Source organism: Carassius carassius, chromosome 7, assembly GCF_963082965.1.
Source record: "Carassius carassius chromosome 7, fCarCar2.1, whole genome shotgun sequence".
NCBI lineage: Eukaryota > Metazoa > Chordata > Actinopteri > Cypriniformes > Cyprinidae > Carassius > Carassius carassius.
The window spans coordinates 31535785-31551920 of record NC_081761.1 but is presented as its reverse complement, the minus strand read 5'-3'; the positions used below and the strand labels follow the sequence as shown (position 1 = coordinate 31551920).

At 36.0% G+C, this 16136-nt stretch overlaps 1 protein-coding gene across 7 annotated transcripts in view; it reads right to left on the bottom strand.

The window, feature by feature from the left end:
• LOC132143940 (SH3 and PX domain-containing protein 2A-like) overlaps positions 1 to 16136 on the bottom strand; it is an 85741-nt gene that overhangs the window by 7494 nt on the left and 62111 nt on the right. For 4 of the 7 annotated variants that reach the window (XM_059554592.1, XM_059554594.1, XM_059554595.1 and 1 more), the window contains 3 exons: positions 14445 to 14573; positions 5113 to 5226; positions 1936 to 2019 (listed from right to left, as the gene is read on the bottom strand). In XM_059554592.1, the coding sequence (XP_059410575.1) occupies positions 1936 to 2019; positions 5113 to 5226; positions 14445 to 14573 (327 nt within the window). The remainder of the gene's footprint in view (positions 1 to 1935; positions 2020 to 5112; positions 5227 to 14444; positions 14574 to 16136) is intronic. The other 3 variants (XM_059554597.1, XM_059554599.1, XM_059554598.1) reach the window with 1 other exon arrangement.

The window sequence follows — 16136 nt, the reverse complement described above, 5'->3', positions numbered from 1 at the left end:
GGAAGTCAACAGGGGTCCAAAACAACATTCAGGGGCGTCATGCATTCATGATTTTTGAGGGGGCACATTTTTTTTGGGGGGGGGGGGGGGGGGGGGGGGTGTCGGGGGTATAAGTCATTCTACGAAAGCACTGTATAACTGATATAGGCTTATTTTTTTTATTTTTTTCCTTTTTATTCAAAACAATTCCAAACATGCTTAATATATCAGGAAATATCTCGTTTCTCAAATATGTGTAGGTAAACGCGTTTTGCACCTTTATAGATTGCTATTTGATCAATATATGGAAATGTAGTGTAATCTATTAACTACACATAAAAACCTGACTTTTTACTTAAGTGCCATATCATGCCATAAAATATTTTTAATACGACTGAATTTGCATTTAATGTAAATTTTAATAACAATATTGTAAGATATTTATTTTAACACTTTCATTTTACAGAGAGTAATGAACATTTACATTATCAAAAAACATTTTCATTCAGTCTAGCCAGAGTTCAGGCACTCTCAAAAACTCCCATTAAAATCACTGAAGCACTTTACATCTAATATCTTACTTACATTCGTACGCACATCTGCACTTTTTGTTGTTTCTGATGAGAGAATTCGTTAAATCATTCAGTTAGCGAGCAAGTGAACAAAACGCTGCGTTTCAGTGATGACTCTTCTGGACGTCTCTCATTGGCCATTGCATCCATAAGCGCAACAGAATAGTTTCTGATTGGTTATCATGAAGCGTTGTACGAACGCGTCTGTCTCTGGCTCAGCGCCAGCCAGCGAACGCAGATTTGAATTTAGAAGCTGATGCTGTGCACTGAACGATCTAATCACACCGCTGTGATTGTATCAAATATATAAAAAATATTATTCTGCAATTTTTTTTTTTTTTCGTTTGGAAGCTGCATTTAAAATCCACTTGGCTCAGAAATCTGAGGGGGCACGTGTCCCCTCACTTCGAATGGGCACGACGCCTCTGACAACATTGGTCCTCAATGACTTGTGTTGCATGGAAAAAAATATTCTTCAATATATTTTTTTGGTGTTCTGCAAAAGAAAGAATTCCAGAATGTCATGAGAGAGACTAGACATCCTGACTGAGTTTAGATTTTTGGGTGTAGTATCTCTTTAAATTGTCTTTACTGGCAAAAGTCATTTGGTCATTACAAAAGTAAGAAGATCAAGCTTGCTGACGGGTATATTTTTGTTCCACCAGTTAAACAAGCAGAAATCAGTACTAACTACCATAAACCAGTCTTAAAGGGGCAGTTCACCTCAAAATGAAAAATTGATGTTTATCTGCTTACCCCCATTCTCAAAAGTCGGCGCTTGCTTTACTGCAGATCGCCGTGATTCCCATTCACTTCCGTTATATGCAACGGTTTGTGTTAAAAATCTTTGTTTGTGTTCTACTGAAGAAACAAAGTTACCTACATCTTGGATGCCCTTGGGGTAAGCAGATAAACATGACATAAGAACAAGATTCTGCAACTATGAACTGTATTGCCATACATGAATTTTCTAATCTATATATCACACTACGATATTTTAGAATTATTATATTCTTCTAAACCAGTCTTCATCCTAAAAAAATCTTTAAAATAACTTATCTTCTTTTTTTAACTGTTTTCTTCATCTAAAAACAACCTTAATTATCTTCTTTTCAATCCATACACATATAAACACAAGCAGAGACATAAAGCTAGCAAAGTATAAAAAAGATTTATGACGGCTTGCATATGAAACAGGCCACCCAGCATGCTTTGGGAGCCAGATCCAGAGGTTGGATCCAAAAAGAGAGTTTAGGTTTCTAAAGAGTGTGTTTGTGTGCATTTTTAAGCTAATCACTAAACCAGCACAAACACACAAACGCACCACACAGATTGGTCACACAGGTGAGTGCTTGCAGGCATGCGTGATTGCATGTGTGTTCACCTCGACTCTGTTGGCGGTTGACTATTCCCCCTAGTGTCCATCTCCGGTCGAGCCTCTTCAGGTGAGCCTTATGTCTCTTAGTAACTGACACGGATGAATGAGGACAGCAGAAAGAGAACAGAGACATGACAAACTCAACATAAACAACTCAAGAGGAGCACTGGTATTAGTGTCATGAAGACATTATTACATGAAAGAAAAGAGTTTTGTGATTGGTTAGGAGGGCTCTTGTCTTGAACAATGATGGCAAAGCAAAGGTGGACTTGGATTAATTCATGTGTTATTAGATTTTAATGGCGCACGTTATACTGTGGGATGGTAAAGTATAAAATAAAATGTATGGTGTTTTAAATTTTTATTGTGTTTACAGAATGGAAACTTCATATATTTTACAGAGGCTTTACCACTCATCAACTCCATAGATTCAATGCCAAAGAAAAGTCGAACTAAAGACGGTCTAGTTCAAGTAAAGTTCAGCTTCAAAAAACAGCTACAGCTGCATCCAGAAATGAAGCCATTGTGGCCACATGGGAAGGTAAATTACTCCTCAGGAATCAATACATTGTGTGCATGTGTGAGGATGTATCGATCCGTCTTAGACAAATATAGCAGCAAAAGCTTTATCTCCAGCCTGACCACTCCTAATCTTACACTTTGAGTCTTTTAATGGCATAAATTTCAAGATGGAGCTAAAAATGTGGTTGGCTAAAACAGGAAACTCAACCCAGGAAATGCTGATAGCAGCAGATGATTGAAGTTTGGACAGTAGATGAGGACATATTTATAATGATACGGTGTGTTTCATTCCAGTGAGATAACAAATGCGTATTTCTTTAATTTATGTTCCAGAAGTTGATTTTTACTTACAGTAACTTGACATGAAGTTAAAATTCACCATATTTCTTTTGCAAACACGTCATGGATCTTATGGTGAATGATTCATCCATGTATACTTTTCTTTTTTATTTGATTTGATAGACATTGTAATGTTTAATCAAATTTTCAATCTTCCAAGTCAGAAAATGACAAATCTCTCTCTGGTGACATATACCAGACATCTCCAATCCATATTTAATTTGCTTAAACCCTGTCCCTCCACAACCAACTGTAAACTCGCATTCATTTTTCAGTGCAAATTTTACAGTGTGAAAATTTTGTTTACTTCTGTGTATTTATGCTACATAAAATACTATGACAGAAATGTTTGAAACCACTGTCATTTCAACCATATAATGCTAATAAACACAACATGTAACTTAAAATGAGGTAGAAATGACACAGTGGTGGGGATTTTCATTAAACAAATAAATATTGTTGGGGGGGGGGGGGCTATGAACAAATAAACTAGTTAATAAAAAACTCAGTAACACTTTCTATGAAGCCTGTTTTTATAATACATTATAAGGGTTCATAAGGCATTATAATGAATGCATAATGCATCAAAAAAACCTTATAATATGTTATATCATCTCATGAATATTCATAAGAACAGTTTTAATACAGTATAATATAATTTTTTACTTATTTGTGGTTATAGCTTTTAAAAGTGTCATGAACATGTTGCATCCACTTTTCCAATAGATTATATTTCTCATAGTTATAATGTATTATAAGTCTCTTATGTTGCCATTTTTCTGATGCTACTTTACTTAAAGCAGTCAAAGAGCACTTATAAGTAACAATAATAACAACATTTTTTTCTTCTCTCAAACAGTCATAAGATCATATAACAGATCAGATGAATGTGTAATCTGACACATTTGCTTTGAACTATTTTTATTGTAATATCAGTTTGATTATTTTGATGGTACCATTTAGACAGCTGATGATAAGGATCTCTGCCTGCTACTGTAAATATATGCTAACACTTTATTTTGATGGTCAACCAACAGATAAACTGACTATACTGTAAGTGTCTTTGCAAGTACGTCAGCTTATTCTACCATACTAGATTCTACCATTCTTGAGCATACTAATACTCTAATGAGAGTTAGTTGGCATGAATTTGCAAAGTTGCTTATAATCGATTACTTAAGGGGACCACCAAAATAAAATGTAACCATATAAAACATAGCATTTTTTTCAGTTGGAGTATTAATCTCACATAAATTAATCAACATACGCTCCACAGAAACACCCACAGAAACACTCAAATAACACTCAACATCTAACCACTCACAAGCTGTAGTAAGATTGTAGTATCAATGTCAAGATATGATACAGTCCATTATACTGTTAATCAAGTAGATTTAATATGGTGTTCATTGTGTGTTATAAATAATCATACTCACATCATATGGGGTGGTGTTGGTGCAGTGGATAAGACACATGCCTTTGGTGTGAGAGACCCGGGTTCAAATCCACTGTGAGACACCAATGTGTCCCTGAGCAAGACACTTAACCCCTAGTTGCTCCAGAGGCGTGTGACCTCTGACATATATAGCAATTGTAAGTCGCTTTGGATAAAAGCGTCAGCTAAATGAATAAATGTAACCACAAATACATATGATGTATCATAATTGTTGTTATGATTATTCATGAGTTGATATAACATATTATAAAGTTTTTTATAATGCATTATGCATTCATTATAATGTCTTAAGAATACCCTTGTAATGTATTATAAATACGGGCTTCATAGAAAGTGTTACTTAAACATTAATATATGTTTAGGTAACACTCATACATAAATAGATTTCTGTGGAAATGTTTTAAAAAGTCCACAGGGCCAAAGGTTCTAATAGTTGAAGAAGCACCCAGATCCAATGTGGTGTTTAGTGATGATATGCTATGAAATAAAACCAATGTACTAGTGCAACCTCTTAGAGAACTTACTTATTATGTAGATTTAGTAGATTCAAAGAAATAATAGCAACACTTTCATGAAGGAGCAAGAGAGCCGCCATTCTTTTCTTCATTTCTCCTTCTGCAATCGATGATCTCTCACAGTCCCAAAGCCCTCACTCCTTCTCATAATCAAGTGGAAGTTGCGCAAGGAAAATGTGGGATACAAATTTTATCCTCCAAGATAGATATATTGGGTGTTGATTGTTCAATGAATGTGAAGTAAATCACTGTATACTGGTGTTGGTCAAGACTTCTTGGGATATAAGAATGTTTGTGCAGATGTTCAAAAGGTGTATGAGAGTATGAGAGAGTATATTTAGTGTGTCCTACCTTCTCCAGATCTAGATGTTCCCAAGTCCAGATCATCTCTGGTGCCGCTCTGAGAGTCCAGGTACGTGGCAGGAACCCAGCCTTGTTCTTCAGCTGTGCTTACAAACCACCAGCCTACAGACACAACAGAAGAAAAAATATATAAAAAAATATTCTTTTTGACCTAATACAATGTCAAATCCTGAGCACGCATGTGATGAAATGATCTTGTTTTAACCATCCGGACAGACAGACTATATTTAGAATGCTTTGCAAACAAACACTAATGCACAAACATTTGGTTTTCACTAATCTGGTAGGAGGCAATGTTTTGGCTCCAGTCATGCTCACAAACACAATCTCTCTGGTGTTGTTTAGTTTCAGGCGATGTGTTTATGAATTCTGTGCACTTCCTGTGTAACATTTGGGATCAATTAGACCTGAGACTATCATAAATATCAAAGCGGGTGGACATGGTTTTATTTGTAGGCACAGTCAAACACGAGGAAGGTTGGATGTGTCTGACATGCTTTATGAGCTAATATTCATGTACATGTGTGTTTTGGGATAAAATAACCCTTATCGATTAAATGTATGTCTTTCGGTTTCTCCTTCATGTGTCTGAATAAGTGCTGAATTTGTCGAATGTAGTATCAGCATTGTGATTTGTTTCTGAAATGTGGATTATGATGTTTTTTCACATTTCCACTATAACTCAAAGATGATTCTGAGCAGCTTTGAAAACAAAGCAGCAAAAAGTGATATACCAAGAGAGATACAACCTTCAGGGAAAGGTCATTAGGGTAAATCATTTGGGTAATGGAATTAAAATCATATATGTGGCACACTTGCATAAAAATGTAAAGCCAACAGAAGTGAACGCCAACGGATGAAAATTCTAAACGGTTCTCCAGCTGAAAACCAGATCCTTCTGAACAAGCCTGTTGCCAAGGTAACAAAGTATTACTGGCAAGCTGTTCAAAACAGTGTGATGTCATCAGTCAGCGATAATCCAGCTCTGACATCATAATAATACAGAAGCAGATCTTTTGCAGGGTGCTAAGTGATTAACACCAAATGTTCTAAACTCCTACTTGGGCCAATAATGACCTCAAAATACTGTAATGTATTCCAGAATACATGTATTCACCCACATCACACACATCAAACGTGTGTATATATATATATATATATATATATATATATATATATATATATATATATATATATATAAGGTTGTGGGTTCGATTCCCAGGGAACACATGTTAGGTAAAAGCTGTTATCATCTGAAACGATAATTTACTGCATCTTTCCTTTCAAACCATACTTTGTACAGTGGCTTTGTAACCATTTACAGTCATGGAATTCTTGTATATCCTTTGCAATGGTGATGCCACACCGACCTGTGGTGGACATAATTATCATGTTCAGTGTGTTGGAAATAGACTGTGGTCTTGTCTGTGACCATAAACCAAGATCTATAGCCATGCCAAATCTCAAGTTGAGACCCAGACCATGTTTATGTGTTCTCAAGACCAGAAGATAAAGATTTCAACTTTGGTTTAACCTAATATAATACTAAAATACTAAAAACAAAACAACATCCAAATTCAGTGAAGGGGATTTTTTTGCTCATTTATTCAGAAAACTGACCTCAAATCTCAATTAAAAGGCAAGTCTCATCAGTACTTTAAATTTTTTTTGACATACATTTATAATTTTATTCAACTAGGATGCATTAAATTAAAAAGTGAGATTTAAAAAAAATAATAATGTTTTTTGAGCAGCAAATCAGCATATCAGACTGGAGTAACGATGCTGAAAATTCTGCTTTGCCATCATAGGAATAATTTATATTTCAAAATATATTCAAATAGAAAACAGTTACTTTAAACTGTATTATTATCTTTACAATATTTCTGTTTCACTGTATTTTTGATCAAACAAATGCTGCCTTGGTGAGCATGAGAGACTCCTTTAGAAAACTTTTTTTTTTAAATCATAGACCGCAAACTTTTGAAATGTAATATACATTTTAAACTCCAAAGAAACACTGACTCTCGTTTTTAAAACTGAATGCTGATGCCAATAGTTGGAAGTCATACAAAGAGAGATTAAAAAACATACTAGTGCTACATGTAGATCTAAGTCAGTGTGCCAACAGATCAGAACAGTGCTTACATACAGAAATCATAAGATACATTTTAGCCAAATAGACCACACTGACATCTATACCACCTTGACACAGCAAATCTCTCTCACAAATGCTCGCTCACACATGAGTAGTATGAATTTGCTAATGAATTTGTGAGAGAGCTGAGATAAGGCTGTGGCCACCCTGCCTGACTGACCGTCTTTGTATGAGATACTGTTTCCCTGTTCGAGCACACCAGGAACCATCTACGGTAAGCACAGTGGGTCAATTCAAACAAAATGCAAAATGGCAAGGGTTGGACGCAGTTTAGCCATCACAAAGATGCTTTTCATTGGATCCGGCTTGTGTTTGTTTATCTATTGCGTATATGCTGTAGGTGGGTTTCATGCATTTTCATTAAAACCTAAAAAATATGTTTACAAACATACTGTAAGATGAACACTGTAGTCTTATGGCTAGCTTGATATAGCATCCACACCATTAGGTGTCAGTATACATCTAAGATGACATAAAATAAAAAAATAAAATAAAATATTTTAAATACTGAACCTCTAATCAAGAAATAATGAATACTGACTCGGTTCCTCTAATCTGAGCTCAACTGGGAACTCAGATTGATACTATGCGCTATGTCTGCCAAATTTCAAAGCTAAACTCTTGCTTACAAGAGCAGAAACAAATTCTTTCACCAAAACAAAAGACACGCAGCACGCAAGACAGACGGCAGGAATGCTTCTTTGATGCTGAAACGATGTACTCCTCTGAATTCCTCTGCGGTTCAGGCCGTTACGATCATCTCACACAAAAACAGACAACAGAAGCCATTCTGCTGAGATACAGGTGGGCTTGCTCTTCAAAGCAAAAGATCTAGGCTTTTCTGAGAAAGATGGCGTTCCTGCAAAACAAACTAATAAACCCTTGTAACTGCTTCTGAGAAATGTTTCTTCTGAAAGCTGCATGTGTGTGCCATGAACTTTGTTCTGATACACATGGTAGTTTTCAGACATTTCGTCCCCCCTAGTCTTCAATATTTGGCCATATCCTGCTGAATGACACTTATTGATTTGTGCTCAGGTGAGATATAGTTTTGATATTTAGCTCTTATGGTCCAAAATACAAATAGATTACAAAATATGAAAATACAGAAAACTGAAATGAATGAGAGGAAAGTAAAGGCAAGAACTGAGAGCAGCTGAACGAAAAAGACAAAGAGAAAAGAGAGTGAACAGATGTTTGGCCTGAACTTCAAAGCTGAAATATTCAACCACACATTCCCTCCATCCACACCAGCAAAGAGGAGAAAAAAACACCAGACATGCAAAAATACACGAGCCTTTCACTCTCTTATTTTGGAGCTGAAGTAGCAAACAAAAATGAAAAGAATGTATGAAAACATTCCTATATTACTGTATTTACTGTATTACTATATAAGTGAATGTTGTTGTAGATGAGTTACACACAGAGAGAGAGAATAATGCTTAAAATAGGTCCAGAAGTGAAAGAGGGAAAAAAAAGAAGATGGAAAAAAAATCTAAATGGAACACATTGCTTTTATTACGTTTACACTCTGGCCTGCAATCATTCTTGACAGAAGAGAGAGAGAAAAGAAACCATTCATTTACTTTGAACTACAGCAGCCAAACACTGACCACTGACTGTAAAGTATATATATATATACTTTACAAAATGATTTACAATTACATTATGAAATATTTTTTAAGAAAACAATATTTATATTCTAAAAGGACACATTAAATTGACCAAAACAGCAAAGACACAATGAAAATGTCTGTAATGAAAAATTTCACTTTAAAAAAAAATTGTCTTTACAAGGCTTCTAAATACTGAATTCTGCTTCGTCATTACAGGGATAAATTACATTTTAAAGTATATTTCACATAATCATAATACCTATTTGATCAATATTTCAAATAAATGCAGACTCAGTGAGATACTTCTTTCAAAAGCACAATAAAAAATCTTACTGAACCTAAACTTTTGAACAGTAGTGTAGTGTTGGAATCACTCACAGTCACCTCCATTATGATTAGCAACAGCAGTAAACAGCAAGGCAAAAAAAAAAGAAAAGAAAAAAAAAGGTTTTAGAGCAGATAATTTATCTTTCACTTATAATAAAATGTTTTTATTTGACATACACATTTGAAAATGCCAAAAAGAATCACTGTCCGACTCATTTTTACCACAATATTATCTATCTATATAACTGCCTACAATAAAAAGTCTTATGTCTGATTCCTAATCTAACAGAACTCAGGTTGAAATCACTGGAAGGATATTTCAGCTGACGTTTTCTAAAATCCACACTCAAGTTCTTTCCTGAAAAGCTGGAGTATCAGGTTTTGGGCTTAGGACCAGAATGGGTTTTTTTGTAATCTGACAAAGCCGAGGCGGCGGAGGGGCTCTGTTTGGTCTGAACTTCAAAGGCTGATGAGGTCGGTCGCTCATGCACACTGATCTGAGATCACTGTTGTGGTTTTAATTTCAAGAACTCCAGTGGTTGAGATTTGTTCAGGAACAGCTGGTCTTAGATCAGCATAAACATGTTTTTTCTTTCCTAGACTTGTTTTCCTGGACCGGTTCATAGAACAGAGAGTGATGTTTTTGAGGAAGCTGGCAAGTACAGTTCAGAAAAGTAATCAGTGAGAGAACGATGGAGATCTTGAATATCAATCAAAATCCAAAACATACATGGGGAAAAAAATAACTGGAAGAAAAAATAGAAGCACGGCATTTGAATACGAGTGCACACAGGTTTGAAAACGTCACAAAGATGAGCAAATGATAACAGAATTTTCAGTTTTGCTTCTGTAAACACGAAAAGTACAATTAATTAATTAAAAACTCCAACGATGTTTTGGACCCCACTGACATTCATTATATGGAAAAACTTATTTTGTGTTGTGCAGAAGACAAGAAGAAAATGAATGCATGTTAAACGGTGAATAAATTATCCTTTTTATATTTTTGGGTGAACTAGGCTGAACGTCTGGATACTGATATAATAAATAAATAAATGTACTGATCAGTCAATTTTCTAAATGTTTAAAGCTACATCAGCTCTGTGACCTTACTATCAGGGACATTTTCTCAATGAATTTAATGGATCAAACAATAGAGACCCCTGCGAGTTATAGCACCAGGTTTAAAAAGATCCTTTCAGACGCCCTCAGAGCAAGTGTGAAGCCTTTGGTCCAGGTTCAGTGTGGCTCTCCATGGACCGGATCTCCAATGGGAATGAGGCCAAGACAAACTAGTCTCCCCGAGACTGTGAGCAGCTCTCTATTGATTCTGTTTCAGTAAGCGAGGGTTACCGGCTGAATGAATGGACCCAGGGGAGAGAGAGGCGAGAGGATGGGAGGGAACTTCACAATATTGATGGCACAGAGCAAATTTCATAGTAGAGCATTGTTCAGGAAGCACACAGCAGCCTTGGGAAAAACCAAAAGAGCTTAAAAAAAATTTAAACACCCAAATACTGACTGGAACAAGGAATGTCTCTTTAGAATAATCACTAGTTATTTAGAATAATAACTTACTAAATTTAAGAATTTACACTACTATTCACAAGTTTGAGGTCAGTAAGATGTTTATGACACTTTATTTGATCAAAATTACAGTAATACAGTATACAGTAACTGTGATATTTTGTAACTGATTCTTTGATGATTAGAACGTTTGCAAGAACAGAACTTGTGTAACATTATAATTTATTTTACTGTCACTTTTGATCAGTTAAATACATCCTTGCTAAAAAAAACAAACAAAAAAATTAAATAAATAAATAAACTTTTTAACAGTAATTCATAAATACAAATTTGGTGACCATATCAGAACCATTGGAACTATTGAAACTAGCACCAAAGCATCAAACTTCACAACTCCAGAAAATATTAGAACATTTTTGCAATTCAAAGAGAATAGTTTAATGCAGGGCTGTATTAACCAACTTTTAATTGAGGCCTGATTTCACAAAAAATCTGAGATGGGAGCAATGTTTTTTTTCTTTTTTTATTCAAGTTTATTCAATTCAAATTTATTTGTATAGCGCTTTTTACGATACAAATCATTACAAAGCAGCTTTACAGAAAATTAAGTTTCTACAATATTTAGTAGTAGCTTAGAAGTGGTGACTGTCAGTTTATGTGCATATAACAGGATTCTTCAGAAAAATTAATACAAGACAACTTGTATTAAGACGACTATTCACAGTAGCTTCAAAAAAAGAATCATTAAAGTACTATAAAAATAGAAAATAAAGCCACATTCCATGTAATAGCTTTATGTGAAAAACACACCAAAATGTAACTTGCCATGTCAAAAATGTGGCATGCCAGTTTTAAAAACAGTGGTAGTAAACCCATTGACTTACAATATAACTTATTCCACTATCAAATTTATTTGTTAAAAAGCATCCTTGTTCCATGGAGGAATAGCATAAAATAATGAGAAAAACAGCGCGCTGACCTAAAAAGTCTTGTTTGCTTTGACTGTTATCTATATTACAGACATTCAACGAAAACTTCTAAATGCATTCTGCTTTATTGGTTTGAGATGCGTGACACTGTAACCGCTCTGTAAGACTCTGAGGCCCTGCAGGATCCATTAGCCTATTATGGAACTAAGGACAAGGGGGATTTTTCCATCGTTCCCTCTCAATGACCTAGAGGGAAGCCAGAGCAGCCCAACTTCTGCCAATCGCTTCTTATAAACGCAATTTCAGCCACATTAAAAAGTTGGTTTGAATGATATCCAAGGAAAATAAATATGCTGCCTCTGACAGATACACCAGGGTAGTCATTTAATACTATGGCACAAAAATATAGAAGCCTGCTGAAGAGATTGGATTTTGGAGGATGGGCTTCTAGTGCTGAGATATCAAGCTGCTGCTCAAGTGCTTTGAACATTTGAGGAATTCTGGAGTCAAAGGAGGACAGACAGTTCACTCCAGGAATTGGCTTAGGCTACTTTTGGTTGATTTAAAGGAATAATTCACTCAAGAATAAAAATTCTGCCATTTTATGTTCACCTTCATAACAGCTCAAACATGTATGACTGACTTTCTTGAGCTATTCCTTTAAACGATTCTGTGTTTAGATTCCATTCTTTTCTCCCAGACACTCTCCGCTTCTGTTTCTCAAGCTCATTAATCCTGTAGCCCTGAGTGGTTCATCTCTTCCCAACACAAGTGAAGTTGTCACGCTTTTGCCTGCACTGTAAAACAGCTGGAGTTTAACCAGGGCTGAGGAAACCAAGTGTTTCTTTCTCAAGGACAAGCAAATTCTGAGCAAGAATCTTAGGCCTGGATGTCTCTGTGATTAAATGGCTTTTCCAATTGTGAGAATCAACTAGTATAATTCATTTTGCCTGAATATCTGTACTCTGCTTAAACAAATAAACCAGTGATCAACAGTAAAAAGAAAGGCCAGTCACACCACAAATGATACTGTAACTATGAAGTTTAAAAAAATAATAATAATAGTGGAATCACTTTCAGAATCACCTTTTTTTCCAGCTGATGATCAGTATAGGGGAAAGTGAGTTTTCAAAAGCAATGCACTATGAAAAAAGGAAGTAATTGAATTAGTTACTTTTTATGGAAATTAATGCATTGTGTTACTTTTGTGTTACTTTTGTGTTACTTTTTTAACTAGTGCAAGGCTGGGCTTGTCTATTTGTTTTTTAATCACAAAAAAAAAAGTGTTTAGTTTTTTTTTTTTTAAAAGGCTCTTTTACACCAAAAGTGAAATTAATAGGCGAAACAAAAAGTAACTTGTGTTACATATTTGAAAAAGTAACTTAGATATTTTGTAAATTTAAAAGTAATGAAAGTAATCTGATTACATAACTTAAGTTACTTGTAATGTGATATCCCCAACATGAATAATACAAATATTAAGAGTCCAAAATCCACCTAACTTTAAAGAATAAATATCAAGTTATAGCCATTTGTTGGGGATTTAGAGTATTTTTCTAGTTTTTCTTTTTTTCAACTTTTGGCATGATTACTCTATGATGGTCATAATGTATTTTAGCTCTATTTTATCTAATGGAAAAGTAAGATTCCTGTATATATTCGGAAGAATTTGCCTACATGTTGCGACATGTCTACATCATTGCGAAATAAAATTTGTACAAAGAAAACACTTTGCTGAATTTGCAGCATGAGAGCACACAAGGTCAATAGAACAGGCAGCAAACAAACTTCAAAATAAAGCATCTCACAGAGAACACCCATGAGACAGAGTCTAGACTAGTTTTGACAAAGCATTATGTTTGAAATCAAAAGGTCAAGCTCTCTTTGAGTTGGTCTTGCTCAACAAAGTCATTAAGTTCAAATGGGTTTACTGAATCTTTGTTCATCTTGATAACTCCTGACAACTCCCAATCCTCCCCACCCTCTTCCGTATGATTTAAAGGAAAAGATAAAATGATTATTCACAACAGTAAGAGGCTAGTTTTTAAGCTAGCTCTCTAGCGTTATGTTCAAATGTTAAAATGGCAACCATATCTACAGAATGTGTTCATAATATTGAAAGATTGGATGTTCAAACTCTACTGCACAAGGCTACGAGATACGCTAGCATGAACAGTTTGCACTAAGTTTGAACATTTACAGCATTAGCAAGGACATTCATCTGGGAAAACAGAAACCAAAGGGATAAAAACAACACTCAAGGCTTTCTTTCTACACTTTCAATAGTTATTTGTCAATCTCTACATTCTACATGAACTCTTAACTGTGTGACCCCTGATCCATTAGCACATGTTTCAACCCACAAACTTCTCATGCCTATCTCATGGACATTCCAGATCAATCTGGCCTCTATCCCAGAGACCTAGAGGGGGTTCAAACCAACCCACCGCCAAGAAAACTGGCCATTTGACACCTCCAGGTGGAGCCAAGAACGAGACTGTAGATTTACAGGGAGAGGGGGATGTCAGAAGAGGATACCAGGGGATCTTAAGGACAAAGACCGAAGGAGGGGTTATACATCAAAGAGGAAGAAAGTATCAGAAAAGACGAGGCGGCTAAAAACAGACCTGCTTGACATGTTGCATTTGAGAGCATTCATGTGTGGAGGCAACTCTACGTGTTTGTGGTTTGTGTACACACAAGCTTTCACCAATAAAAACCACGTGGTAAGCCAATTATCTGCAGTGTGTGTGAGGGACTCACCGCTTTCGCTCTTCTCGATTACATCCACCGTCTCTCCAGCCTTCAGGCTAATCTCGGAGTTCTCCTGCCGCTCGTAGTTGGCCACCACCACGTACTGCTCCAGCACCATGGGCTCACTGCTGTCCAGTCCTGCCGGCGAAGGGAAGAAACAGGCTGTCAGCCACCGTCCTGCCATCCCAGCACTTCTCCCGCCAACCCTGCCCTGCCAACGACCTCCGGCTTGACCCCTGTACACCGCCATCCGCACTCCTCAGCCTAGCGCAAATCAAACTCCTGCTGACTGTGCATGCTCCGCAATGACGGGCCATTTAGACGAACCTTCGCCCCCTCGCTGGATGCGCATTTGACTGGGGGGAAAAGACAATTTAGAAAAAGAAAGGCGAGGTAGACGTCTTTCAGGGACTCGAGAGCTCGATAGTGTCTTGGTGATGCAGGGTCTCCATAATACAGTGAAGATTTTGGGAGGTAACAGGGAGGAATGTAAGGAAGGGAAAAGAGGCTGGGAGAGAGCTGTTTACGGTAGGGGACGTGACTCGCGAGTGGAGGGATAGAAAGTTTTTCTTCAACAGACGAGCAAGAACAGGCCTCCCTCCCTCACTCTCTCTCTCTCCATCCCTCCTCCCATCTGGCTGAAACGGGGAGAGAGAAAAACACCAATCAGGGTAGACTGTTCTCCAAGCCTTAAATAGAAACATATGAGCGGGCCGAGTAAAGAGAGAGAAGCTGTGTTTATGTGAAACGCAAAAAGAAAGCATTTCAGCTGGGGTTAAGCCACACTCTCATTCTGTATCCACCTCTCTTTCTTTTTGTATTTCCTCTGACAATCTCATTAACCTACTCCTCTTCATCATTCAGCCATAAAATGAAATGCTTATTAAAAATTATTTACTCAGCCTTACGTTGTCCTAAACCTTTATGACTTACTTTATTTTCTAAAACTTACTCTAGAATTTTCCTAATTCGAGTGTGTAAAATCTATTTCAAATCAATTCTGTTCTTTTGAACATTCTATTCATCAAAGAATCTTGGAAAAAATATGTATCACCATTTCCACAATAGTGTTAAGCAACTATTTTCAACATTGATAGGAATGTTTCTTGAGCAACAAATCAGCATATTACAATTACCATGTGACACTGAAGATATCTACTGAATATTTAGCTTTGCCATTGCAGGAATAAATCACACTCTTACATATTAGCTATTAAATATTTTTACATAATAGTTATTTTAAACTGTAATAGTATCTCACAGTATTTTTTTTTCTCTTTTTTTATAATTCTTTTTCATCGTTTTTGATTAAATAAATACAGATTTGCTGAGAATAAAAGCCAATGAGCCAAATAAGCAAAAACAAATGACAGCCAACACCAATAGACTACTGTACAACGGGGTTAAATAAAACAAAAAACATTGATTCGACAAAAACCGGACAAACATGCCTGTTGCTGTTTTTTTTCCTGCATCTGTCAATGCCTTAAGAGACTTATTTCAAAATAAATTACAAAAATCTAACTGACTCCAGACTTTTCCATTTTTGTAGTTTATTGAACATTCTGTTTAATGTTGTTTTTAAATTAAAATATCCAAAGTAAAACACATCAAACGTTTCTGGCTTATGCATTCCAAGACTTTCTGCATATAGTTGCTAAAACTTCAAATGCTGTAGTAATTACCTCTGGGAACTATTTT